Here is a 26,993-nt window from a genome sequence, read left to right on the forward strand (position 1 = left end):
AAAAAAAAAAAATGTTTTTCCACAACTAATAAGAGAGCGGGGCTTCCAGGCCTCTTACCATGTTGGAGTGGGCTTTACGAGGCATGTCTTTGCTGCAATACAGGTATAAAAACTTGTTCATCTGTGATGTTGCCAGCCGGTCTCGAATTTCAAGGTCCTGCACGATGAAGACCTGCCTGGAGACTGGGTGTTCTAAGAGGCTGGACTCACACTCGGGCTTACAAGGAGGGTAGACCTCATGCTGAAACTTCACCTTAACAGACGAGAACAACACAGCAATCTTGACTGTCACTTAAATTTGACTTTCTCCATTTCTTATGAGATTTTATGTATTTCTACTTTCGTGGCCGAGTTTGTCTATGCATCATGTGCATGCAGTGCCTACAGAGGTCAGAAGAGGGGATAGAATCCCCGAGATCTGAAGTTAAAGCTGCGAGCCTCTCGGCCAAGCTCCATCAATGTGAATGGCCTGCAGATGCTCACAGGGAACTTTCCATAGGTGCAGTCCAAAGGCAAAGGCAGGCCTTCCCAGTTAGACTCTTCAACAGAGCAGAGGTTCTTCCAGTGACAAGAAAGGCAAATGCTGAGCAGAGCTCAGAAACCTCATCTTGCAGAGGCCACCAGGGGAGTCCTGGAACCCCTGCTCCTGGGGTGGCCCGGGAAAACAAAAACACCCCAGGCTTCGCAAAGCATCAAAGAAAAGAGGTGTGAGTTCTACAAGGTCCTTACACTTTTCTACTCTGCAGGGAAGGGACTGAAGGGCGAATGCTTGGGAGTAACAAGAGATCACCCACTAACCTGGCCCCTGAAGTGATTCTTCCCTTGCAAATACCATCTTACCTTGCTTAACTGTATTTCCATTAAGAAGTCCTGGTTCCTTCCTTTGCCCCCACAGACTGTGTGGCGTCCATGCCTTGTAGGTGTTTGAGAAGGTGAGCTGTGGGGACTACTAAAAATGGAGAAAGAAAAAGAAAAAAACTCTGTTAAAAGAGTATTCAAGGGCTGGTGAGATGGCTCAGTGGGTAAGAACACCCGACTGTTCTTCCAAAGGTCCAGAGTTCAAATCCCAGCAACCACATGGTGGCTCATAACCATCCGTAACAAGATCTGACACCCTCTTCTGGAGTGTCTGAAGACAGCTACAGTGTACTTACATATAATAAATAAATAAATCTTTAAAAAAAAAAAAAAAGAGTATTCAATTTAGTAAATGACACCAGAAAGATTAATAAAATAAAGCAAGCATTAGAGAACTACAAGAAGGTTCCATAAACAGCACAACAAACCAAATCATATTGCTTAGCCAGAACTGGTGGTATAGGCCTGTAATTGCAGCTACTCCTGAGGCTGGGGACATGAACACTAATCCCTGCCTGAGCCCTCGGAGGGAGCTTGTGTATCTAGCACATGCTTACCACATGCAATGCCTTAGGCTCAGGCCCCAGTGGCACTGAGATGAGTCTTTTATTTTTGGATATGTTGAAAATGCAATTTTATTACTACCATTAGAGTAGGAACTTGTTTGCTAAATATTCAGACCTAGAACAAAACCAAATTATGATGCTGGGCAGCGACACACTAGGAATGAAGCCTCAGAAACCCAAGTCAACAACAGAACAGGACTCGGTCTGGACAGAGGCATTCAGACTAACCAGTAGGAGAAAAGGGAGCTCAGCCACTGTGCCACACGATTCTGCCCAGGGAGCTCCTGTGCCAGCCCACTGGCATACCTACCCAGACACATGAGCCCTAGCACACTCTTTCTATTTGTTCTCTCCTCACATGACTGAATGCTGCTTTCCTTAATCAAAGAATTCCGGGAATGGAGAGATGGCTCAGAAGCTAAGGGCAATGGCTGCTCTTGCTGAGAATGTAGACTTGGTTCCCAGAACCCACATGGTGGTTGAGCCATCCCATAGCCCCACTTACAGAGGACCCAACTCCTTCTCTTCTTCTGGCCTCTAAGAGAAGCAAGGATGCATGTGGTGCACAGACAATGACAAACACTCACACCACACATAAAATAGTAAGGAAAAAGTTTACAAAATAAAAATACTTGGTTCCGTTCCATACCCTGTTAGCTACTAGGGGCTCAGGGCAAACATGAACTCTACCTCCTGATACACTCACTTCATTTTGTGAACACTATTCAGTCATACAACTTTCTCTCCCTCTGGGACAAACACATGATGGGTACCTGAAAATGCTTGCTAAGTGAAAATCCAAGTCGACATTTTAGTGAATACGTGAGAAGCACAGCCTATTTTAGGTATGACATTTAATGTATTTGAATACGAATTTATTCATCCTTAAGATAAACTCCAGAGTTGGAAAGATGGCTTAGTAGTTAAGAGCACCAACCGACCTTCCAAAGGATCTGAGTTCAAGTCCCAGCAACCACATGGCTAGCACCAACTGTCTGTAACTCCAGTTCCAAGGGATCCAACGCCCTCTTCTGGCCTCTATGGGCACTACACATGTAGTGCACAGACATATATCCCGGTAAAACACTCATACACATAAAAATAAATAAATCTTAAGGAAAAAAAAAGATAAATTTCCTGTGGGGTTTTTTTTTCCAGAGGTATATTGATTCATCAAGTGAACTTACATGTAACTCTTAGCTGGAGAAGTTGGAGGGGCTGTTGCAAAGTCCTTGCCTCCATAAAGATGCCACACCAGAGAGACCTCTTTAACAACATATCGGATGGCAGGGATGGGAAAGTGGAGTGGCGCTTTGCTGCTGTCCGTCCTCGTGATGGGCAGACTGAAATAGTCATCTTTTATCACAATGGCATCATCAACCATGATCTTTATCACTGGCTCTTCTTCCTTCTCCTGAAACACAGCAACAGTAGTACCCTCTCCTCACCACAGACCAAGGGGCTTCCCCAGCCTACATTCTCTCTCACTATTTTGGTATGTAAAACGGGCTAATTATTTATTTTCTCAGACATGGACCCTCATATTATAACTGATTGGTGCCTTGAACTCATAGTGATTCTCCTGCCTCCTGAGGCCTGGGATTACAGGCACGCACCACTACACCCACTTGGGAATAGTTTCTGACAGCAATCATCACATAACATACTGTACTTTATTGTCTTAACATAAAACCCGTTCTATAAAAAAAAAAAAAGAACACCTTATGAATAATTTCTACAGTTTGTAATTTGGATCTTAGTATTTGATAATGCAAGTACACAGATTGTGTGTGTGTTTCTTTTTAAAAAAAAGATTTACTTATTATATATAATAAGTACACCATAGCTATCTTCAGACACACCAGAAGAGGGTATCAGATCCCATTACAGATAGCTGAGAGCCACCATGTGGTTGCTGGGATTTGAACTCAGGACCTCCAGAAGAGCAGTCAGTGCTCTTAACTGCTGAGCCATCTCTCTAGGCCGTGTGTGTATGTTTCTATTATTACTGTTTACAGTTATTCTGCATTCTAAATCAAAACCTGACAAATTTCAACATATTGGTTAAATTATCATGTTTTTAATTCTAGGTTATCCTGAATGGCTCTGTTCATTTTTCTTTTACCAGAGAGTTCTCAGAACCTGTTCCCTGAGCACGGTCAGTGTGAGGGTGCTATAGGCTGTTCTGTGTGTGCACTCGTCTCAACCAGTCTTCACAGACATTTCCATTCTTGAAGAGTTTACACTAGCCATTCTGTAGCCCACTTCCTGTCATTTAATTACACTGCCCTGACACACAGCAACTGCACTTCACTAATCGTGAAGGAAACTGTGCATGTGTAAAGCATTGTTGACCCACGTGTTGGAGAGGTAGTAACATAGATTACAAGAGGGATTAATTTTGAAGTGGGAAGAGTTACAGATTCAAAAGATCTGCAAATGCCCTTGGTCCACTTAATTTGTAAGTGTGTTGTCAGTTTATTACCTGGACAGCTGCTTTTGGTGCAAAAAGAATACAGAAGTCATCGTTTTCAGCGGTCACACCAGTCACCGCGTCACTGATCAAGTGGTGAGTGAGCGATGGATAGGCAGGGCTGGACTCCTGGGACACATTTCCACTCTCGTCTGGGAACAGGAAGAGGTCTGAGCAGCACGGCTCCTGAGTGTGAGACTTTTCATCCAGGACACCTAGATGGCAAGACAGAAACATCCGGTCCTCTCTGAGCCACCGACAAAGTTCTCTTAACCACAGGCAGCCATACTTCTTATAACAACAAACCTTCTCCACTTCTTACCACAGCTCTGGGAAGCTGGGGTTTATGGAAGGCTAAACTAACTCCCCCAAAACATCTCAGCAAGACGCAGAAATACCTCAACAGCACAAACAAGTGGCAACCAAGTTCAAGTTCTCTACTAAGAAAATGAATGACAGCATTAAGAAAGGGACAGTTCCTTCCCTGCTATCCTGTGCAAGAGAAGCTCAGGCATTCAGCTCTGGTTGGCTCCCATTAACTGGCATTTTGACTTGGCCAGGATTCTCTTGTAGGTGGAAGAAACTGAAAGTGTCCAGAGTTCAATCTTGGAAACCCTTGGGTAAAATTGCAAACGGAAAGAAAAAAGATTACAAGTAGCAGACCCCCACCCAAAAAACCTACAGGACTCTGTGCGTGGCAAGGCCGAGCTGATTCCTGGGCTCCAGAAAACCATGCTGAAAACTTGTTCCCATGCAGCTTTCAGAATGAAATTCACAGGAGATGCCATACATACCAAACTCTGTACTAGAAGGGCTTGGACTACTTAGCAGTTATCCATTCTCTCTATTCATTCAAACCAAATCTGACACGTCAGGAAGAAAATAAAAACACCTAAGTCAGTGCTTTGGCCTCAAGACTCCTGGACAAGCATTAAATACTGCCAAAAGCCCTGCCTGCCAGCTCCCTCACTGTCCAAATTTTAATGAAAATGTGTCTATAATATGCAAGCAGGGTCCCTTCCTACTAGCCACAGCTGTTATAAAGTACATAGGAAGCTCATAGCCTTAGTTTTAATCTACCCTAAATTCAATGAATGGAACATTTATTGCATATTTTATAATGCCATGGATCTTCTTAGATGTACCGAGCACAGGCTGGCCTTACACTCACTACGTACAGCAAAGCTGCTCGTGAGTTCCTGACACTACCTCTATCTCCTATGCATTAGGTTCATAGGCATGTACCACCATTCCCAGCTCCATCAGGTATTGTTTTGGAATTAAGGTTTACAGGATTTAGAAGTGACAAGATTCCCCACCAGGTGCTGAGTAGCCCGCACTCAGGAGGTGAAGGCAGGAGGATCTCTGAGCCCCAGGTCAGCCTGGGCCACAGTAAGTTCCGGGACAGCCGGGATTTATATATAAAGAGACCCTATCTGCAAACCACACACAGAGATAACTATGCCCATCGAATCGGAAGAACACACAGGATGCTATGGGTGTGTACACGCTCCATGTGGCTGTCAGGTTCTCCACTCATCTGCGCCCTTGTGCTTATCCAACTTTACTGAGATAGGCATGTACAAATCACACACCCCGTCCTCTGTATTCTAGTATAGACGAACCTATGACTTGCCATGTCGCACCCCCTTCGCAGCCAGCTAGCCTGTTTTCACTGGACCCTAAGACTTCCAGTCCACATTCCCAGTCAGTTTTGTCATTTCTCAATCACTCCACAGTAGTGCCTATCCCGACAGCTGGTTCTCCCGGGGACAGTAGATGGGAGCTGATTGCTAGTGCACACCCACACACCCACACGAGTCTTTTTTTTTTTTTTTTTTTTTTTTTTAGGGTTTCTCTGTGTAGAGCTGTAGACTAGGCTGGCCTTGAACTCAGAAATCTGCCTGCCTCTGCCTCCCGAGTGCTGGGATTAAAGGCGTGCGCCACCACGCCTGGCTCCCAGATGAATCTTAACTAAGTTCCTTACTGAAAATGTTATGAGAACACAAATAATGTGACATCTGCTACCCTAGCAGCGCTCCCAGGAAAGGCCCTCCTCACCATTAGCCTGTGGTCCGACAGGGGCAGAGGCCTGCTGCAGATCAACCTCCTCCATGGCATCACTCATCAGGTCCCGTAAAATCTGCTGATCCTCTTCAGGAAGCACTGGACCATGTGAAGATGACCGAGCACTGGAATCTACCTACAACCAAAATTGGAGTTAAAAATAGGTAAAGCCGACCGACCATGCTCCTGGCTGTGGCAAGAGGACCACAGGGATCCAGGTACCTAGGGCCAACCTGGGAAACAAAGTAAACACTTCTCAAACAAAACAAAACCCATCTGTTTGAATAGGTGTGGCCCTACAGACCCCTGTGTTTGAACGCTTGGCCCATGGAGAATGGCACTACTAGGAAGTGTGGCCTTATAGGAGTGAATACGCCATGTGGTCTCCTTCTGCTGCCTTCAGATAAGGCTTAGAACTCAGGTCTGGAGAAATGGTTCAGCCGTTAGGAGCCTCAACTGTTCTTCTAGAGGACCTGGGTTCAATTCCCAGCACCTACATGGCAGCTCACACCTGTCTGTAACTCCAATTCCAGAGGATTCGACACCTTCACACAGATAGCATTAGCAGGCAAACACCAATGAACATTAAATAAAAATAAATTAGGAAAAAAAAAAAAGATGTGGAACTCTTGGCTCCTTCAGCCCCATGTCTTCCTGCACACTGCCATGCTTCCCACCATGATGATAATGGACTGAACCTCTGAAACTGTAAGCCAGCCCCAGTTAAACATTTTCCTTTGTAGAGTTGCCATGGTCATGGTGTCTCTTCACTGCAGTGAAACTAAGACACCATCTGAAAATATTTTTTTCAGAGGAGACAGGCAAGCCACTGAGTCCACGGCCTGAGAGTAGAGCAGAGGGCAGGAGAGCGGCCTGTGACCACAGCACTGCAGACACCAGGAGCAGTCCATAGACACTGTTTACACTCATGGTTTACAGTCTGCCCAGCAGTGAGCTTTTAGTATAATCATTATCATCATACCCATAGCTACCGACAACCCCAAATAAACATAAACATAGCTCAGGAGCAGACAGAGAACCAGGACCCTGCATGGGGGAGGGGGGTGCTTAAAACCCTGCTGGGCAGCCAGGGATCCCTGACCAAGTGTCATCCACTCAAATCCTCCTGCTGCCCTGTAGGTCAGGGCCTCCTTTCCTGGATTCCCAAGTGCAGTAGAAATATAAAGAGGAGGGAATCTGAATGGGGATGCACAGGCTCCGCTCCACCACTTCACCACTAGTTGGTAACTAGATCCATTAAACCCAGGCAGTGCTCCCTCAAGGTGAGCACGGCTCTGAAATGGAAAGATACAAGCTGAAAGTAAACGGGACAATATCTTTAAGAACAGCAGATAGTAGGGGGGTATCTTTGGTCACCTCACTACATGGGAGCAGGGGGACAGAAAGGAAGAGCGGGTTGACCTAACAAGGCTCACTATGCCAGTCAGACCCTTGCTAACAGAACTCTGACCTATCTGAATAGGTTCTGAGGAGACTGAGGAGTCTGTTCACAGAAAAGGCTGTAAAGAACAGCACTGCAAAATAAAAGCACTAAAATAAGTGCAGCACCATTCAAGCTGCACACAAGACATCAGAAAGGGGATGACACTGGACACAAGCAAGCAGTGACCTGAAAGTGAACCGGGATACTTGCTGCTTCCCCTGCTAACCAGGGAAATACTCAAGCAGTCTAGGTGTGAGCGCACTGGAGATAGCCTGCAGCCTCCCCTCCCTGGGCTGCAATGGAGGGAGAGGCAGCTCCACAGAAGCAGCTGACTAGAGTACACAGAGAACAGGGCAGACATTGCTGGAGAAGGCGGCCTTCCTGGTGATGGCAGTACCCGCCATCTAGCTGCCTGCAGCATGCTGACAGTTTAATAATCGAATTCTAAAAGACAATTATTCTACTGAGATTAATGTTCTAAAACAAAGCATGAGCAGTAGATGGCTTCTTACAGAGAAGGGTGACTCAGGAATTGCCCTCCAGACAGACTCGGTACTCCCAATAAGTGACGTCAGAGGGATGGGTGTCTTCCCCGTACCTTGGGCTTTCTCTGTGGGACTCCAGGCTTCATCTCTGCTTTGTGAGGCACATGTAGGTCCCCGTAACTTGCGACATACTGAATGAGATTCATCAGTGCGGCACACGAGTCTGAGCATGTTCTGATGTGCATGACGTCACTGGAACAGTGCAACTCAAAGCGGGGCTCAGTCTGGGAGGGCACAGGAAGAAAAATGACAATCTTTGAAGACAAGAGTCACTAAGTCCTCTACAGAGTCATAAGAACTAAAAATATACATTCATGGGCTGGAGATACAGGTCAGACATTATGAGCACTTGATGCTCCTGCAAAGGACCAGAGACAAGTCCCAGTACCCACATGATGGCTCACAACTGCCTGTAACTCCAGTGCCAGGGGTCTGACACCCTCTTCTGACATTTGCAGGTAGCAGGCATGCATGTGGTGCACATACATGCATGTAGGCAAAACATTCATACACATAAAATAAGTCTGAAATAAAATATACACTCATTTGTTTTGTCACATGAGAAGTATTTACATTAATTCTAGTTTCCAAATATTTTGACTGAAATTGGGTGGGAAAAAATATGTCCTAATACGTTATATTTATTTAAAATCTTTGAAGAATAGGACTTAAATAAAAATTTCCACTTATTACAACTGACCTGTTCTCCATCAGAATCAGATTTTACTGCAGTTATGGTCAGCTCTAAAAGTCCCATGTCCATCACACGAACATAATCTAAAATTTAATACAATATTTACTGTAGTGCTTTAAAAACTATTTATCCAATCCAAACCTAACCTCTGTTTAAAGTTCATGCACAACCCACGCACAGGATCTGTAGTGTGAAAGGTACAGACAGGTTAACCCTACCACCTCACTGTGACTTCATCTGACACTTCACACAATTTTTGCTACAACAGATGACTACATATTAAACAGATATTTAGACTATAGAGAAACACATAGCTAAATACCATTAGCACGTTACAACCTCAAACTGGAAACTCTGAAGATGTCACAAACATTACACATTTCAACATCTGTTAAAAGTTCCCTATTAAGAGTCCACCTTTCCAACTCCACTTCACCTAAAATTGCTTGAATACATTCCCACACATTTCAGCAGCCAGCCCACACATTTCAGTAATTGGCCCCAGAGTGTGTGTGGAACGCACCTCTACTCAGGTTTACAGTGACAGTGTTGCACTTGTCCGACAGATGTAAGGCAGCCTCATCCATGATGATTCTGGAAAAGAAGAAACAGCATCTGAAAACCTAAGCTGAGTCCAATGAAGCACAGCGCCATCCGCACCTCACTGCGCACGCGCTGGGCACGCTCAGTGTACCTCACCCCCCAAACCTGTGTGACCCAAAACACATGAAGGTGCCAACACATGGCCATTTAGGCTTTTGGGCCAGTCTAAAATGATGCCCACACAGCTAAAGGTTTCCATTTCTGAGATAACACATATCTGGTACCTGAAAACCAATCAAAGGGCCTAAATGACCACCCGAGTCTCCGGGGTGCTGTCCTCCCCCCTAAAGTGGAAACACAAGAATGAGAGGAGCAGGGGAGCACGGCCCCGACAAGGATCCCTGAGGCAGGATGACTAAGTGGTTCAGACTCGGCTGATGTTAGGCGTCAGTTTGGGTAAGTGAGCATGGTCTCTCCAGCTGATGCATTTGAACAGCAGCTGTGCAGGTTGAGTTCACAGGTACCTGAGAGTAGAGGAAGATTTATCCAAGGCAACACTGCTAGAAATGCTGAACGTCTCAACAGTAAGAAGGGATCGGATTGGCAGGTGAAGGGGCCTGGCAGCAAAAACAAGCAACAGATTATTTCCAAACAGGACTCTTCCAAACACACTTCCAACTGCAACTACTCAACTGTGGGATTGCTAGAGGGCTCTGCTTCGCTTGGTAGGTATAGTCTTTTGTGACAGAATCTCACTATGGAGCCCAGACTGGCTTCACCTCTCCTGTCTTCACCTCTTCTGTCCCAAGCCTGGTAAGTATTGGAATTGCAGGTGTGCAACCCACGGCAGGCAGAATTATTTATTTAAAAATTAATGTTTTAATTTTTATTACACTTTATTTATTCACATATGCGTGTATGTGGCTGTGTGGTATATGTGTGGAAGCCAAAGGACAAATTGGGGGAGTTGGTTCTTTTCTTCCATGATTGGATCCCAGAAATTCAGGTTATCAGGCTTGGTGGCTCTAAAAATCAGTGTGTTTTAGGTAAAACTGTACTTGGTTCCAATGGACTCACCTATAATCAAGTGCACAGCTCCAAAGATGGACATGGAAAGTTGTAAATGAAGTTGGAGGGTTATATCCCAAAACAGGTTCATCAGCAATATTCAAGAAGTTTAAAATCTATAATTACAAAGACATAACTACCTGTTTTAGAAGAAATAACTTTGCTAGAATACATTTAACAAATATGTAACAGAGTGACTTAAGATACTATAAGAAAACACTATTGTTCTGAGGGGATTCATTATGAAAGTCTGTGCATGACAGGGATGCCAAAGAAGAGAGGAGATGCACTTACCTGTCTATAGCAACTGTCTTACTGTGTGTGTGTGTGTGCTTATCACGGCCTGATGTCATTCTGTGTGTGTGTGTGTGTGTGTGTGTGTGTGTGCGCGCTTATCACGGCCTGATGTCTCACTGTGTGTGCATATCATGGCTTGTGCCCCTTACGTAACACAATTACAAGTCTAATGTACTTACTTGCTAAACTGGAACTTGAAATGAAGAGTCACATCCAATAACTGAATGCCACAGACACCTTAGAAACCTCATCTTATGTCTGTGGTCATGCCACCTTAAACACTCTCAATCTCCTCCAGTCTTGGAAGCTAAACAAGACTGGACCGGTACTTAATACCTGGATGGGAGAAAGCCCTATCTTATGAAAACAAAAGTATGCACAATCATACAATTGACATATTGTCCAGAACAACTCTTGGAAAGTCTTTGTTGAAGACTACTTTTCAAACCCTGGTTTCCTCAGGAGGTAGAGCTAAGGAGGCAGGAACTTGAGTGTCACCCTTGGCCTCCTTAGCTCTATGTCCTGGACGCCTGCTGCATTTATGTGCTGCTGGGGTCCAACACAAGGCTTTGTAGTCTAATGAGCAGTAGAACACTCAGTGTGTGTGAGGCCCTGGGTTTAGTCCCAAACATGGAAAAAATAAGTAGGTAGGTAGGTAAGTAGACAGGAAGGCAGACAGACAAAGTGTATTGTTAACCCTAACTCTGGTTTAAACTCTATCTCTGGTTTTCGGCACTCAGCACCACTGCTGCTCTCCGAGCCTGGGTATTCTTCAGGCACTTCTTTTCTTGACTGATCTAACAACAACACTGACACTGAGCAGCTATAGGGACCGCAATTTGAGCAAAGAGTCATCTGCCTTCTGAGTGTCATGACTTGTAAATGCTATTAAAGTACGTGACAGGTGACAGCTCTTACCTGCTCGTGCCAACTGAGTCCGGCGGGCAGCACCCTGTGCTGTAGAGTGGCTCCTTTCAGCCCCACAGCCACGAGGAACTCCTGCACCACAGGACAACACAAAGAACCACATTAATCCACAGATTCCCCAACTCAGATTTTTCCAAGAAAACAAAGGTGTTGACATCCGTACAGTCACCTTGGAGAGCAAGCAAATCAGTAAGCCTAGTTAGCAGTGTAAGGCACACACCTTCGTGTTGGACTCGGACTTATCAGACAGTATCTTCACTGCGACTGAGAGCATATTCAAATTGTCTCCTCCAACCCCATCTGAGGCAGGTCTGCTGAGGCCATCCTCTTCAGAGGAATAAATTGTAGGTTCCAGCCAGTGTGGGCGGGTGGAACAGGGCAAGCGCGTCTCTGTAGGGAGAATGGCTCCATCTACTATGCCTAGACACACGTTGAGATAAAAACACCAACAACATGATCACTTGACACTAGTTCGGTAATTGTTTGGACTTTCACAACTCACAACAAAACTGTGCAGGCTGTGCAGGCTGCGTATGCTTTACCCAAGGTGTTCAGAATCAGAAGGAGCTGGGAATTTGTAGGGGATGTTCACATACATTAAATGAGACACTAGGGAGAGACCATAGTTCTGGACATGACCCATTTTTGTACAGTGTGCTCCTCAGACAACAGATTCAAGGTCATTCGTGCCCTATTCTGGCTCACCTGTGCTCTGATGGTACCCCATCTCAAGAGTCCACTGCAGGAGTCACTATGAGAGACATCTGAGATTCAGAGCACTTCTAACATAATTTCCAGTACATATCTATTTCTTTGAACCTTGTTGGGAGCACAGAGGTCCTAGTGCTCACAGACAACCACTAATAAACCAGGAATGTTAATATTCAGGGTTGTCTCTTCAAAGGAAGAGATATAAAACCTTTTTTCTGCCCAGGAAGCTGGAAATGGAGTCAATTAATAGTCTGGTGACTCCTATGCTCTCTGTAGAGCCATACCTGGTTCCCCAGACTCTTACAAACAGGACTGGAGGTGGGGGATTCTGCACCATCTGTATGACTAAGAGCGCAGCAGCTCCTCCTCAAGCCCTTACGATGGTGCGTGTAGTCTAGCTATACAAGCCATCTCCAGGGGAGAAATGACATGCACTTTGAGAAGAGTTCCACTGTGCACACAGGGTTGTTACAGCAGGAGACTGTTCCAAACTATGTTGTACTGAAATATGCCTCAAATAAACTGCCCAGTGTCAGACTCTGCGGTTTGAACCACACTGGCTACTGATGTGTGTTGAGCCAGTGCCTCATGCCATCAATTACTCTACTGGTTGTTGTGTTTGTGGAGATCCCCACAGAACCTGGCATGGTTCTGGTGGCATAGGGTCAAAGCCCAGCATGGTAGCAACAACCTACTTTTCTTTGTGATTGTTGGTAAAACTGAGAGCAAAAACTCACAAAAAAAAGCAAACAAAAATAAACTAAGCTTCTGAAATACTAGGAAAACAAGATTTTCCTATCTTTGTGCCTATTCACAGAGTAATTCAGGCAACAACTAGAAATTTCTAAGTTTTAGTCAGGTGAGGTAGTGTGTACTTACAATCCTAGAACTTGGGAAGCTGAAACAGGAAAATCTCAAGTTCAGGACCAGTGTTGGCTATACAGTGAGACCTTGTCTCAAAACAAAAAAGTTTTAATCTATAAATATGATTTTGACAACAAAACCACAACTCCCAACAGAATACAACTTACATCAATGTTGTATTCTCTCTTTTTTTTTTTTTTTCCTTTTTTCGAGACAGGGTTTCTCTGTATAGCCCTGGCTGTCCTGGAACTCACTCTGTAGACCAGGCTGGCCTCGAACTCAGAAATCTGCCTGCCTCTGCCTCCCAAGTGCTGGGATTAAAGGCGTGCACCACCACCGCCCAGCCAATGTTGTATTCTCGAGACTGTCTTTAACAAATAGGAAATTCACTTGCCAAACAGAGGAGAGGAAGATGCACAATTCCCTACCTTTGTGGTACAGCCTGAGGCTGCTGGAATGTAAGCAGATATAGTGCTTGTCATCAAAGCCCTCATACTTCGTCACACAGAAGAACGAGCCGCTATTGAATTCTAACCAGAATTCTCCATGCTTACTTTCCATCGGATCGCCATTCTCTTGCTAACAAAACAGGGGGGTGGGGGTGGGGAGAAACAAGTCACTTTTTATTTCTTTTGGTCAAATTTCAGTACTGTAGATAGAACCTAAAACACATAGTACTTGCACATAGTAGGTAGGCTCTTGGTCACTGAGCTTCATGCCCGACAACCATTATTTAAATGCAGAAAGAACGTGTCTTGGCATGCTCATTCTGAATCTAACTCAGGAAATTCTTCCATACCACACAAAGCAGTCTGCTTCTTGAGCCATTTGATACAGTGGGACAAGACGCTGAATAATGTGTGTACTATGTAAGTCCTCTGGAACGAATAACTGTGTTTCACCCTCTTTTAAAATGAGACAGAAAAAGAGCTACAATTACTGCCCTCGTTGGCAGACTTAGCAGGTGCTTTCTACATGGAGGCTACACAGCCTCAGAGCTGCAGAGGAAGCTAGCTCTCAAAGCTCCTGTGCTCTCCGGCATCCTGGAACACTGCTCCCCATCCCCAGACTAACACAACATCACCCCACTTCATTATAGGAGACTGCAACCATACCTTTACATCAGTGAACACTGCCATTAATCCATGATTGATACTCAGAAGCACTGAGAGGAAGCTCTGAGAGTTCTTGTTCTGAGAGTCCAACTTTTTTTTCCTACGGGAACGATAGTTGGGATCAACAGCAGAAAAATACTGCAAAGTCTCTTCTTCAGATCCACTGTCTTCATCTATGCAGGGAAAAGACCTACTATTACAGGTTCTGACAGCTAAGCAAGACAGCAGCTTACAATGATCACAACAGTACTTTGCATTTTCACACAGGACAGAACCACGAGGGAGAGGGGCCACCAAGTGAACATCAAACATGCACATGATCACTCCAAAGATTCCATGTTTGAGCAGCAAAGTTCTTGTCAGCATAGACATAGATATGGGGAAAGTCATAGAAATTTCCAAAGAAATTATAGCATAAAAATAGAAAACAAGTCTGAGACTTAGAAATAAAGCGCTTATACCAGAACCAATGTAAAAATACATTACCATAGTGAACTGCAGATTTAAAGGGACTGAAGCTATCTTTGCTGAAGGTGTTTATCAGCTGGCTGGCCACGGAGAGTCCAATGCCATAGGAAACGTTTTCAAGTGTCTCCACTGGTGAAGGAGCTGTTGGCTCCCAGAGAAGCAAGTCATTAAAGATCCTAGACACAAAGCACAAGATGAACAGGAGACTTGTCAGTGGGGACAGATGGAGAACCCTCTTGCCAGGAGCCTGTGTGAAATAAGGTTTCAAGCAGAAATGGGAAACGATCCTGTGAAGGGGCGTTAAAACAGCAGTCACGTGCTTTCGATGGGAAAGCTAGAACAGAGAAAGGAATCTGAGACTGGATCCTAATTAGATATCACCTAGTGTCAGTCATATCAATACACTGAACGCCCTAATCACGCTGCTGAAAACACTTTAAAGGTGAGAGAGAACAAACTACAGAGAAAAGCTCAGTCAGGTGTAATGAAGCATGCCTTCAATCCTAAGAGGCAGAAGCAGTTTCAGGCCAGCCTGGTCTACACAACAAGTTTCAGACCAGCCAGGGCTGTACAGTGAGACCGTCTCTTTTTAAAAACACACACACACACACACACATACATACACACTCACACACACACACACACACACACACACACACACGCATGCACACACGCACGCACACACATGCACACACTCGCGCACACACACACACACGCGCACACACACACACACACAAACACACACACACACACACTCCCCAATGACAACAGGAAGACTGCTGAGGTGCTTGACAGCTTTCACTTGGCAAACTGCTATAGGGACACTCTTAACAGTCCCTTCCCACCAGTCCCACAGGACAGACGGGAGATTCGCTACCCCAAAGTCATTGACTCATGAAGAAACCACCACTTAAAGCTTAAGTGATCTCCCCAAAGTTATACTGCCAAGCAGAAGAAAAGCTGGTGTTCAAGATTAGACTCAGCTCCCAAAGACACACAAATACAAACATATACAAACATGCACACACAAATACAGACACACACGAACACAAATATAAGCACACATAAACACACACAAATAAACACAAACATGCAAATACAAACACACACAAATACATACACATATATACTCTAAATCTAAATAACATAAATAAGTAGTTTAAAAACAAAATGAGGGGGGCTGATGAGATGGCTCAGCGGGTAAGAGCACCTGACTGCTCTTCCAAAGGTCCTGAGTTCAAATCCCAGCAACCACATGGTGGCTCACAACCACCCGTAACAAGATCTGACTCCCCCTTCTGGAGTATCTGAAGACAGCTACAGTGTACATAAATAAATAAATAAATATTTTAAAAAAAAAAAAAAAAATGAGGGCTGGTGAGATGGCTCAGCGGTTAAGAGCACTGCTTTTCCGAAGGCCCTGAGTTCAAGTCTCAGCAACCACATGGTGGCTCACAACCATCTGTAATGGGATGTGACACCCTCTTCTGGGGTGTCTGAAGACAGCTACAGTTGTACTTACATCTAATAAATAAATAAATCTTTAAAAAAAAAAAATGAAAGCCTTACTTAACGAGCTACCATTTTCTTTGTATATTCCAATGGCCTGGTATGTGAAATCCTATCCTGACTGCTGAACTAAAGTGAACCTTGATACACTAAGACTTACAGTGGGGAGACCTGGAGACCCTAAGACTCAGAACCAAGAGCTACGTGACACCAAACAAACCCACTGCAGAGGCAACGGTCTCTGAAGACCAAGGGAAGGAGAGCCTGTTACAGCTGGAGGCAATGACACTAAGCAAGCACTGCCTCCCTCCTGAGGTTGCTCAAGAGCTCACTACAGGCCTGATGCTGACATGACTCGATCTTCCAAGAGGCCCTGCTGGGGGAGCCCCCAGGACCATCTCCATTTGGGGGATGTACAAACTGGGGTGACTGTATTTCCTAGGTAGATATGTTGGAGTATTTAAACACACTAAATGAAAATTTTTGGTTACAAAAAAACCTGAGAAACCTAGCCAGTGCCTGTCGGCCTGCTACTCACATCTTCTAATGCTCTTCACACCATTGAAAAACAGCACTTCCCAGCAGCTTGCTGACAGTCAACAGGCAGCACACAGGTTGGTTAGGTTAAGCATTTCACACACCCACAACACAGGAGAACATACATGCAGAGAACACAGTTATCGATCAACCTTGGAGTTATAAACTATACAAACAATTTATGAACTATTCTTATTGTTTTGGCTGCATGTTAAACAGTATTAAAACAGGAGCCTGCAGTACTGGGAGCTCAAACACACCTGTTATAGAGCTTCTCGTAGAAGCTTTTGTTGGGCAGTGTCAGGTGGATGTTGGGTAGCAGGAGCTCCAGCACATAGTGCGAGTTGCTGATGGCTTTATCCTGAAATTCTGTCATCTCCACAGGGTCTCCCGGCATCACCATCTAAAACAGAATAGTTTAATGTGAGAAAGCACATCAAAGAAGCAACCTATGTTTAAAATAGTAGCAGCATTTTTAAAATTACTATAACATTTACTATGTGAGCAATTAAATAAAACATAACTTTTAACTAGGGAGAATATACATCAAGAAAAATAGATGCCAAGAGTTACAAAGAAGTACAAAATCCACACAGATTATTTTTGTTGTTGTTCTTGCCGTTGGGGAGTTCTTGCTGCTGGTGATGTTACAGTTATTTACACGAGAGGGTCTTGTAATGACTCCCAATCTGGTCTCAAACTTGCAAACTTCCTGCCTCCACCTCCCAAGTGACAGGATTACAGTGTTCTTTCAAAACTAAAGAACTAGCCAAGTGTAGTGCACAAGCGGTAATCACACAACTCAGAAGTGAAAGCAAGAGGATCACAAGTTCAAAACCAACCTGCGACACAAAGAAAAAAGGAAGGGAGGATGGGGCGGAGAGGAAGCGGGGAAGCATCTCTCCATGGCTACTCAGGATGACTACCCTGAAGTGCTCACCAGGATTCTCTTTACCTGCTCATTCTCAAACATCACTCGACGAGAGGAAAAGGGAGATGGGGCTGGCCGTCTCAGGTCGCAGACATCTTTCAGGGAATGAGCGCCTCCGTCCTCCTCCTCCTGGTAGTGACCATCATTCTCTTCCTCTTCTTCAGCTGCTATTCTCTCCAAAATGGAATGCATGGCTGGTGGGTTTATTTTCAGTACCATTCTGATTGCAAAGATAATTTGAAATATCAAGATATAAGTATAAATGGCAACATGTTTACTTTCTGCAGGTTACATAGTGAACACTGATTACATGTCAATTTGATAAGACTGACCTATAAGTATAAAACCCATGCCTACTGTAACCCACTTACAGACAGGTAGACTTCACAACATATAATGCAATAAAAACAGAAAGGAAAGCCATTAGCCGGGGATTCTTGCCAACTCAAAGGCTGACTTTTTGGAAATTCCATTACACCCCTACATTTGCTTACCGCGGCCAGTCAAAGTCATCTGACGATGTGGTGTCTCCATCTACTCCACCAGACACATGGAAGAACTTGACAGACGGCCCTCCCTTCTCCTCCTGGAATGACCCTATGGAACCAAGATGGCTTTACTGTCACATGCTTCTCATATACTGAAGACACACCATTCTCAGCTCTGCAGTGCCTACTCATTGGTCCTAACTTAATGTGGCTTGTGCTAGGCACAATGTGCACAAATGGGGAGTTTTTATTCACATAAAATTCTTCCTAGTATTACATAACTATAGTAAACATGTCCAGTCACTACCTACCGAGTACTGGTAATGATTTCCTGGTGTGTATGTGAGGAATCAGGTAACCTCTTTCTCGCCATCTTACTCCTTTGAAGCAGGAGCATGCACTTTTTGACTACGCTGGCAGTTAGCAAGCCCCAGGGACTACCTTCTACCCACTCTTGGGCACAGGTGAGACCATGCTCAGCTTGTTATGTGGGTGTTGGTATCTGAACTTAGGTCTTCAAGGTTTTACAGCAAGTCCTCTTAACCACTGAGCCATCTCTCCAGCCCCAGTTATTTCTTCAGGGAAGAAAAGTTTACAGCTTAGAGCTACGGCTCAGAGACAGAGCAACTGCCCAGTATGTAAGACCCGGAATTCAGTCTCCAGTGGGGCAGAAAAGATAAAGATAACCTTATGCAGCTAACTGAGGACTAAAAACAAAGACACACGTTACTTTGATGTGTACTTCATATATGCATGCTAACTACTACCCTGGCTTCTCCCTGCCTTTCATAACCTTCCTGTAAAACAGAAAGCTGCAGCCAACAGTGACAAAGGATGGCAGAATGCATGTGAACATCCTCCACTCCTGAATGCCGCTGGCAAATTTCCATTTAAGTATCAACAAAAACTCATCAGAGATCAAATTAGCCCAGGGAGACTCTGACTGCCAAGGGGTGTGAGGTGAGCTGGTGACAGGGACAAGAATGCAGCAGATCTGTGTCATATTTTACCACGATACCCCAGAAGGGCAGTAGTGTAGTGACAGAGGACTCAGGTGTCAGATTTGCCCTTACCACTGTGAGCTAGGGAGACACAGCCTCTTCAGCCACAGATCAGCAGTGACAACATGTCTGTGACCTGCACATACAGGACTAGCAGAGTGGTGCACAGGCTACCCAGCCCCTATCACACACAGTAAGTAGTATGCGATGACAGAAAATGCTAACGCAAAGAAAAAAAAAAAAAAAAAAAAAAAAAAGAAAGAAAGAAAAAAAAAAAAGAAAAGAAAATGCTAACGCACTCACTCCTACGAAGATGTCACCAAAGCAAACCAAGCATTGCGTTGTTTTGTTTTGTTTTGTTTTGAATTCTGCACACAGTTCTGGGAGGGGCTTTTGCCCTATTCTCTAACTGTGCTCCCAATCTTGCCATTTTAGGTGTTGTGAGGAGGGTGTTCTACATGAAGTCTGCTCTGTGAACACACACTGAACAGGTGGGTTCAGTCTTACCAGATAGCTCTCGAAAAGTCAGTTCCAGTTTAGTTTGTTCTGGGGTGGATCCTCCCACGAACTCTGTCTTGGACTCCAGATCTGTAAATTCTAAATGAAGAGTCTCTTTCTGAAGTGACTTCTTAAACCAGGGCCCTCTTTCCTGGTCTGATCGGAGATCAGGAATAGGGAAGCGAACAGACAGGTGTAGTGCTGGGGCGGCCACTTGTACGGACACCCGACGGTTTGCAGGGCTGTGCGAGTCATCTAGGAACACTTCCGTGAAAGCCTTGTGCTGAAACAGGATGAGGAATACTCAGCAGTTCATTGTGCGCCATCGCCGCTCCCCACGGGCCACAGCATCCACAGTTCAAACAACCCACTACCCTATTAGCACAAGTTCAAATGTAACAGCTACTGCCCATTCAGGCCCGTTGGCAACAGCTGAATCTTCACATGAAAGTAAGCAAACATGAGGACAGGCACTACAGAGCCTCTCATAGCGCACCATAAACTACAAGGAAAAAGTGTAAACTAGCCTATTAACAAACGCCTATATGGGCCTGGCACCTGTCAATAATAAAACTGATGACCTATGGCTTAGGCAAGAAATAGGTGGGACATACAGGAGCAGAGAGAATTCTGGGAGAGTGCCAGGTGAAGAAAATCCACCCGGGAAGATGTGACAAGATGGTCACCTGGTCCCCGAGCACAGGTAACCAGCCAGGTGGCAGAACGTAGGTTAGAATGTAGGTTAGAGTAAATGGGTTATCGTACATTATAATCTAGACAGAGAAGGACGCAGCTATATGGCCAAGGTGTTAGTAGATATATTTTGAGTCTGAGTCTTATTTCTGGGAGTATGAGGCTAGAACGAAGAACCAGATCTAACTTCTACAGTTAAAAGTTAAAAATCACTACTACGCAATGGTCAAAAGCATTCATTCAAACAAAAGTTGCTTTCTAATTTTCCATAAAATGTCCTCCCTCTCTCACATAGCTGCTTGTCACAGGACAGCCCAGCATGGGCTTCACTGGGCTGTGCTCTCACTGGCTCTCCTCCACAGCCCTCCCTCTTCTAGCAGGTGCCCTTGCTTCTCTCAAGTTAGAAACCACGAGTTTTCATAAATCTATTCTATCTCTTCCCTGTTTGGTTTTCTAACATAGATTCCACTCTCAAATCTCAAATCAAAACTAAGAAAATCCAGGGAATGATGTGGTCATCCCAACACATCCGAGCTTAACAGCAAATATAAGAGACTGGCCTACAACTTAAACAAGAAGCAACAAGAAGCAATGAAAAATAAAGAATGCTGCTTCAACACCAGGAACGAAGGGCAAAACTGCTTCAGCCACAGAGCAGCTGTGCCTGTGAGCACACACTGCTGCACTGACCTCCGCCCATTAAAGCCGCCTGTTAGCCTGGGACTGGTCCTGGTCCTATAGACCAACACTCCAACCACTGAGCCCCAGTGCAGTTCCAAGTCCACACTGTGTACTGGACCCCAGCAAGAGTGACACAGTGTGACACAGTCTCAGCCCCCACTCTCCACAGCACTCCTGGGCTGCCTGGGCTTTCCTTTCACCTCCGTCATGTTTATGAAATGAAAATAAAACGTCCTGAGTGTGTTACAGGACTTTTCAAAATCCAAAGAAAGTAATCCAACCCCACTGTACCGCATGTTGTCAGCTCCCTGTCTACCTTTCTTCTGCCTGTGACTTTTCTGTCTAAATTCTGTCTAACGCAATCTAAGGGAAGCCAGAGTGCCACATGCCTGGAATTCTCCTACTGGAAAGGCTGACGCAGGAGGAGCGCACTTTCCTGGCCAACCTGGGCCAATAATGGGATCCTATCTCAGAAGACATTCTCCCTCTCACCTAACCCTTCCTGAGGAGCCTTCTTCATACAGCTGGTACCACACAGCAATTCTGTTAGGTGGTGAGCACGCCTTTAATCCCAGCACTTGGGAGGCAGAGGCAGGTGGATTTCTGAGTTCGTGGCCAGCCTGGTCTACACAGTGAGTTCCAGGACAACCAGGGCTACACAGAGAAACTCTGTCTCAGAGGGGGAAAAAGTATCCCAAGAATTACTTAAAAGAGTTAAACACAGCCCTTTTAGAAATTTTTTCCAGCTTTCTGATTTTGATGGGAAAACCCAAGAACTACTTTTAGAATTTTTCTAACAGGACTTCTGACTTGGTTGGAAAATCCAAGAATTTTTTTATAGCAACTTTTCTGACTTTGGTCAGAAAAACCAAGAGCTATCCAGAGAGCTTTTAGTAATAATTTTTACGAGCAGAGTGAGTTGTCTCAACCAGAGAGAGCTGTCTCAAACAGAAGCTAGATGTCTCAGCCAAAGCGTTTTTTAGGACAGCAAGAAAAAGCTGTCTAAAGCAGGGCAGAACAGAGAACAGCCTGAAAAGCTGTCTCCATCGGTCGGGCAGACTACAGAGCCCAAGAGCTGTCGACAGAGAGCTGTCTAGGGAGCCATCCCGAGCAGAACACAGGCTGTCAACTTGGACCCAGGATTTGACTTGAGTCGTTTGTCATTATCTCAGAACCACTCTCCAAGATGAGGCTGGTCCTTGGTACATATTAAGTAATTGTGCTTAAGGTACCACTTTCTGCATACTTACCAAACTAATATGCTTGTTATAGGACGCATACATGTGTGAGGCCATCATCTCCACTGTAGTGAGTTTCTGAGGTTGAAGCAAGGAATTTAACCTATCCACAATACTGATATCCAGCTCGCAACACACAGGGTTTAATTTAATTTGTAATTCTGCCTTTTGAGGAACTGAACTAAGTCTTGCTTGATTACCCTTTAAAAAAAAAAAAAGCACAATATAATTATTAACAAAACGGTAAAACAAGGTTAAAAACTGACAAAGTAAAAGTCAAACAACCACAGAAAGTGGTGGCTACACAGGTCTCTCACCTGGGGTCCTCTAGTCTCAGAATGTTTGTAGTGAAGCTGAAGACACACGGGAAGGTGGGCATCAGTCCCTTCTTTGGAATGGAACGTTAGAAGCTTAAAGACAAGAATGAAGATGGGTTTCAGCTAGGACAGTAAGCTCAAGTCAATTACATAAACCCAGCATATTAGGCTGAACTCAACCCTGCAGACCACAGGAGTTCTGTAGGTGAGACAGGCTTGCTGCAGTCAGAACAGCCAGCTGCACTCAAGCTGCCAAGTGCTGTGAACTCAGCACCTCATCTGCAGCATGCAGGCGAGGGTTCAAACATCCAGTACCTAAGAAAACACTTTGAAAACAAAATAAAGTAACAGACCATAACCTGTCTGCCTCCTCAAATAACTCTCCTTTCATTTAAAATGTTTGCTAACATAGTTTAAAATTTGTTTCAACAACCTCAAAGATAAAAAACAACACTAACGCACTTCATGACCCTGGTACATTTTAAAGAAAAGTATTGTTGTTCACTCAATTCCTTTAAAAAGCAAAACAAATCTAAAAAGCACTCCAAAGGTGGTCCAGCATTTACCTCTGTGTAGTGAGGAGGAACAGAATGATAATCTGTTGGAAACAGACACTCCAAAAACTCCATTTGTCCAACGGACATGTCCGTGCTAAAGTGCCGGGAAGCTGACCTTTGTCTCTGCTCATAGGACACTTTGATGCCAGTACCTATAAATCTATCACAAAAGCAGCGTGTAAGGGTCTTCACATGCTGCTAAATTAAACAACATAGCGTGAGCAAGCAGATGTTAGTAGTACACAATATTACATATTACTATATGATATATATTATTATGAGAAATAATAAAATACAACTACTCTAACAAGTCCAAGCTGTGATCACTCACATTCCTAAGGTCCTGAGCGTCCCATTTCCTATTCTGTAACGTCTCTACTATGGTACACCTCCCAGGAGGCCTGCGCTGCCCAACAGTGCCCTTCTTTCTTCCACAATCCAAGCTTATGCTGCAGTGGATAAAATATCTCAGATCTGCCCAGGCACGGCGGCACACACATGCCTTTAATGCCAGCACTTTGGAGGCAGAGGCAGATGGATCTCTACAAGTTTTGAGGCCAGTCTAGCACATACCAAGTTCCAGGCTAGCCAAGGTTACAAGGTAAGACTCTGTCTTAAAACAAAACAAATTCTTTAAAGAAAATTCAGAACTCTAAAATGTTTGAAATGGTTTCTTAAAACAATCTAAAAAATAAAAACATCATTCAGGCTGGGTGTGGTGTGAACTCCTGAAATCCCAGGAGCCTCGAAGGCCATGAGTCTCAGACCAGTGTCTCTGAGAGTCGAGAATGTCTCTAAAGCCAAGGGACAAAAATCATGCAGTAATTTTTAAAAACTTCAGTTGATGGGTTCACAGTTTTTTTGTCATATTTTCTACCAGAAGCTGTTTCGAACTCTAACAAAACTGAGGGAAGATGATTTTATAATTTTATTAGAAATACTATGGTCCTAACCTATAGAACGTCTTTTGATGGGAGTCAAAAACTACTTCAGACATTAATTTTGACACTCCAGAAAACTTACCTAAAAACCTCAAGCAAGGGCTAAGGGTTCAGCTCAGCTGCAGAGCACTAGCCTCACACACATGAAGCCCAGCTTCAGCCTCCCAGCACTACCCAAAACCAAGCATGCTGGCTCACATCTACCACCTCAGGAGGCAGGAGCAAGAGGCCCAGGGTTGGCTTTGGCTGCCTCAAAGGTTGAGACCAGACTATACTGCATCATGAGATCCTGTCACCAAAAACAAATTTTATTTGTCCAGATATTATACAAATATCACGGGCTGGTGAGATGGCTCAGTGGGTAAGAGCACCCGACTGCTCTTCCGAAGGTCCGGAGTTCAAATCCCAGCAACCACATGGTGGCTCATAACCATCCATAACAAGTTCTGACGCCCTCTTCTGGAGTGTCTGAGGACAGCTACAGTGTACTTACATATAATAAATAAATAAATCTTTAAAAAAACAAAACAAAACAAAACAAATATCACTCATTTTATAGATCCCATACATATTAAAATACACAGCACTGGGGCTGGAAAGCTAGCTCAGCAAGTAAAATTAAACACAAGCTATTCCAGGAGATCTAGGTTCAAACCCCAGCACCCACGTGGCAGTTCACAACTGTCCATGCACACACAGCCATAGACATAAAAATAAAAGTTTGATACACACACACAGCATTTGCATGCTAACCCTATATTGCTGGTTCAATTAACTCATCTATTAAGTCTCACTAGGAAGGCTCACGACTCTAAGAATTGGCAGAAACTGAAGCATGCAAACTTGGTGCAGGCTTGGTAACTCCCCACCTCATGGCCTAGCAGGGCCTTTCCCAAGCCCTCCCTCATCAGCCCTAGCCTCACTACCACCATCACCTCTGTTACTGCCAGGGCCAAAAAGAACCATCCCATTATTTCAACAGTGATGGCAAGGATGAGAGCAAAATGTGGTCACACAAACTTGGCAAGGACAGGGAGGGAGCTGCAAACTACCCAGCTCTGCGGCTGCACTATTCTCACACTACACCATTGAAGGAGACAGTACGGATCATCTCTGTAGTACTGTAGTGACTGTTACCCATTAAAAACCAATGCAGAAAGGGAAACAGATGCAAAAGCGCGTATTTGGTTCTTTATGAAGTAGCTTTAGTAATCATGAGAGTTCACCTAAGGTGATCGTGTGAACAAGCTTCGGCAAAGACTGCTCGGAAAGACTTAAAGTCTCCTGTCGAAAATATTGCTAGGTCCATCTTTTCTATACAGGAGAAGAAGTCGATGGCCATGCGTGTCAATGGGTTGACGTTCAGAGATGTTTCCGCTGGAGACAAAGGATCGATGTGAAGCACAGAGACGGAGAATATGCCGAGAGCCAACCTGCAGATAAACTCAGGTCTGGATTCATCCACTGAAACAGACCTAGAGGAGAGAGCTGAAATACATGGAGTTATAAGTCAGAATGACAAGATGTTACCTTAGCTTTAAGGACAGGAAGCCCAGAGCAGCCAGAGTAACAGCAGACATCTTAAATAGACTGCTACCCTGCTGCATCTGGCATGCAGGATTCTTGTACCTGAAGTACGAGAGTCCATCTCAGTAAGGAGAAATGTGTGGACACATCTTTTGTACTATAAAACTGTGTGAGAAAACAAACAAACAAACAAACAAAAAAACAAGATTAACCAAAATCTGCACACCAAATTCTCCATTGAGCTTAGTTCAGTTAAATTAGTTCAGTTAAATATTGAAGAATAAGGTTCGACAGTGCAGAACAGTGGTAAAGCAATTGCCCGGCATGCTCAAAGTACTAAGTTCAGTACCCAATTCTGGAAAGGAAATGCAGAATCAAAATTGAAACTTTCTTTTAAACAATATGAAAGCAATGAAAAAACAACTCAGTGAGCTAGTGTATAATGATGGAGCACTGGCTGGGCACTGTCAAGTTTCTTTTTTTTTTTTTTTTTTAAAGATTTATTTATTTATTATATGTAAGTACACTGTAGCTGTCTTCAGACAATCCAGAAGGGGGCGTCAGATCTCCTTAAGGATGGCTGTGAGCCACCATGTGGTTGCTGGGATTTGAACTCTGCACCTTTGGAAAAGCAGTCGGGTACTCTTACCCGCTGAGCCATCTCACCAGCCCCACTGTCAAGTTTCTATGTCCAACATGAGAGCCACATGCACGTTCATTGCATACACACAAAAATACACAGGCACACATGTGCACATAAGCACAGCCACATTCACACACAAAAATATACATAAACATGTATGTAAACACACATGTGCACAATATGCTTACACATATAAACACATGTATATATACGGCACACACACAAATACATAGACCATACACATACAGGCACACATAAACACACACATATCACACAAACACACAGGTATACATACATTCATACATACACACACACACACGTGCACACATATATATACAACACAAATCAGATAGTTGATTGAAAGTCTTAAATTGAAATGATGTAAAACCTACTGTATATTTCCACATAATATCTATGTATTTTATATAAAAATATATAAAGTAATGAGAACCAGGCATAGTGGTGCACACCTAGTGTACTAGCTAGTTTTGTGTGTCAACTTGACACAAGCTGGAGTTATCACAGAGAAAGGAGCTTCAGTTGGGGAAATGCCTCCATGAGATGCAGCTGTAAGGCATTTTCTCAATTAGTGATCAAGGGAGAAAGGCCGATTGTGGGTGGGACCATCTCTGGGCTGGGAATCTGGGGTTCTGTAAAAGAGCAGGCTGAGCAAGCCAGGGGAAGCAAGCCAGTAAGAAACATCCCTCCATAGCCTCTGCATCAGCTCCTACTTCCTGACCTCCTTGAGTTCCAGTCCTGACTTCCTTCAGTGATGAACAGCAGTATAGAAGT

At 44.3% G+C, this 26,993-nt stretch overlaps 1 protein-coding gene across 1 annotated transcript in view; it reads right to left on the bottom strand.

The window, feature by feature from the left end:
• The window catches only part of Atg2b (autophagy related 2B), a 68,584-nt gene that overhangs the window by 14,957 nt on the left and 26,634 nt on the right, over nt 1-26,993 (bottom strand). The window contains exons 10-32 of the mRNA XM_029540549.1: nt 25,258-25,519; nt 23,100-23,250; nt 22,534-22,626; nt 22,229-22,417; nt 19,614-19,887; nt 18,112-18,214; nt 17,642-17,837; nt 16,947-17,089; nt 14,659-14,816; nt 14,173-14,345; nt 13,486-13,636; nt 11,703-11,902; nt 11,474-11,554; nt 10,268-10,374; nt 9,715-9,807; nt 9,171-9,241; nt 8,654-8,730; nt 8,007-8,177; nt 5,959-6,100; nt 3,910-4,112; nt 2,612-2,838; nt 841-949; nt 59-253 (exon numbers count right to left, since the gene is read on the bottom strand). Coding sequence (XP_029396409.1) covers nt 59-253; nt 841-949; nt 2,612-2,838; nt 3,910-4,112; nt 5,959-6,100; nt 8,007-8,177; nt 8,654-8,730; nt 9,171-9,241; nt 9,715-9,807; nt 10,268-10,374; nt 11,474-11,554; nt 11,703-11,902; nt 13,486-13,636; nt 14,173-14,345; nt 14,659-14,816; nt 16,947-17,089; nt 17,642-17,837; nt 18,112-18,214; nt 19,614-19,887; nt 22,229-22,417; nt 22,534-22,626; nt 23,100-23,250; nt 25,258-25,519 — 3,569 coding nt within the window. The remainder of the gene's footprint in view (nt 1-58; nt 254-840; nt 950-2,611; nt 2,839-3,909; nt 4,113-5,958; nt 6,101-8,006; nt 8,178-8,653; nt 8,731-9,170; nt 9,242-9,714; nt 9,808-10,267; nt 10,375-11,473; nt 11,555-11,702; nt 11,903-13,485; nt 13,637-14,172; nt 14,346-14,658; nt 14,817-16,946; nt 17,090-17,641; nt 17,838-18,111; nt 18,215-19,613; nt 19,888-22,228; nt 22,418-22,533; nt 22,627-23,099; nt 23,251-25,257; nt 25,520-26,993) is intronic.

Source organism: Mus pahari, chromosome 7, assembly GCF_900095145.1.
Source record: "Mus pahari chromosome 7, PAHARI_EIJ_v1.1, whole genome shotgun sequence".
Taxonomy (NCBI): Eukaryota; Metazoa; Chordata; class Mammalia; order Rodentia; family Muridae; genus Mus; species Mus pahari.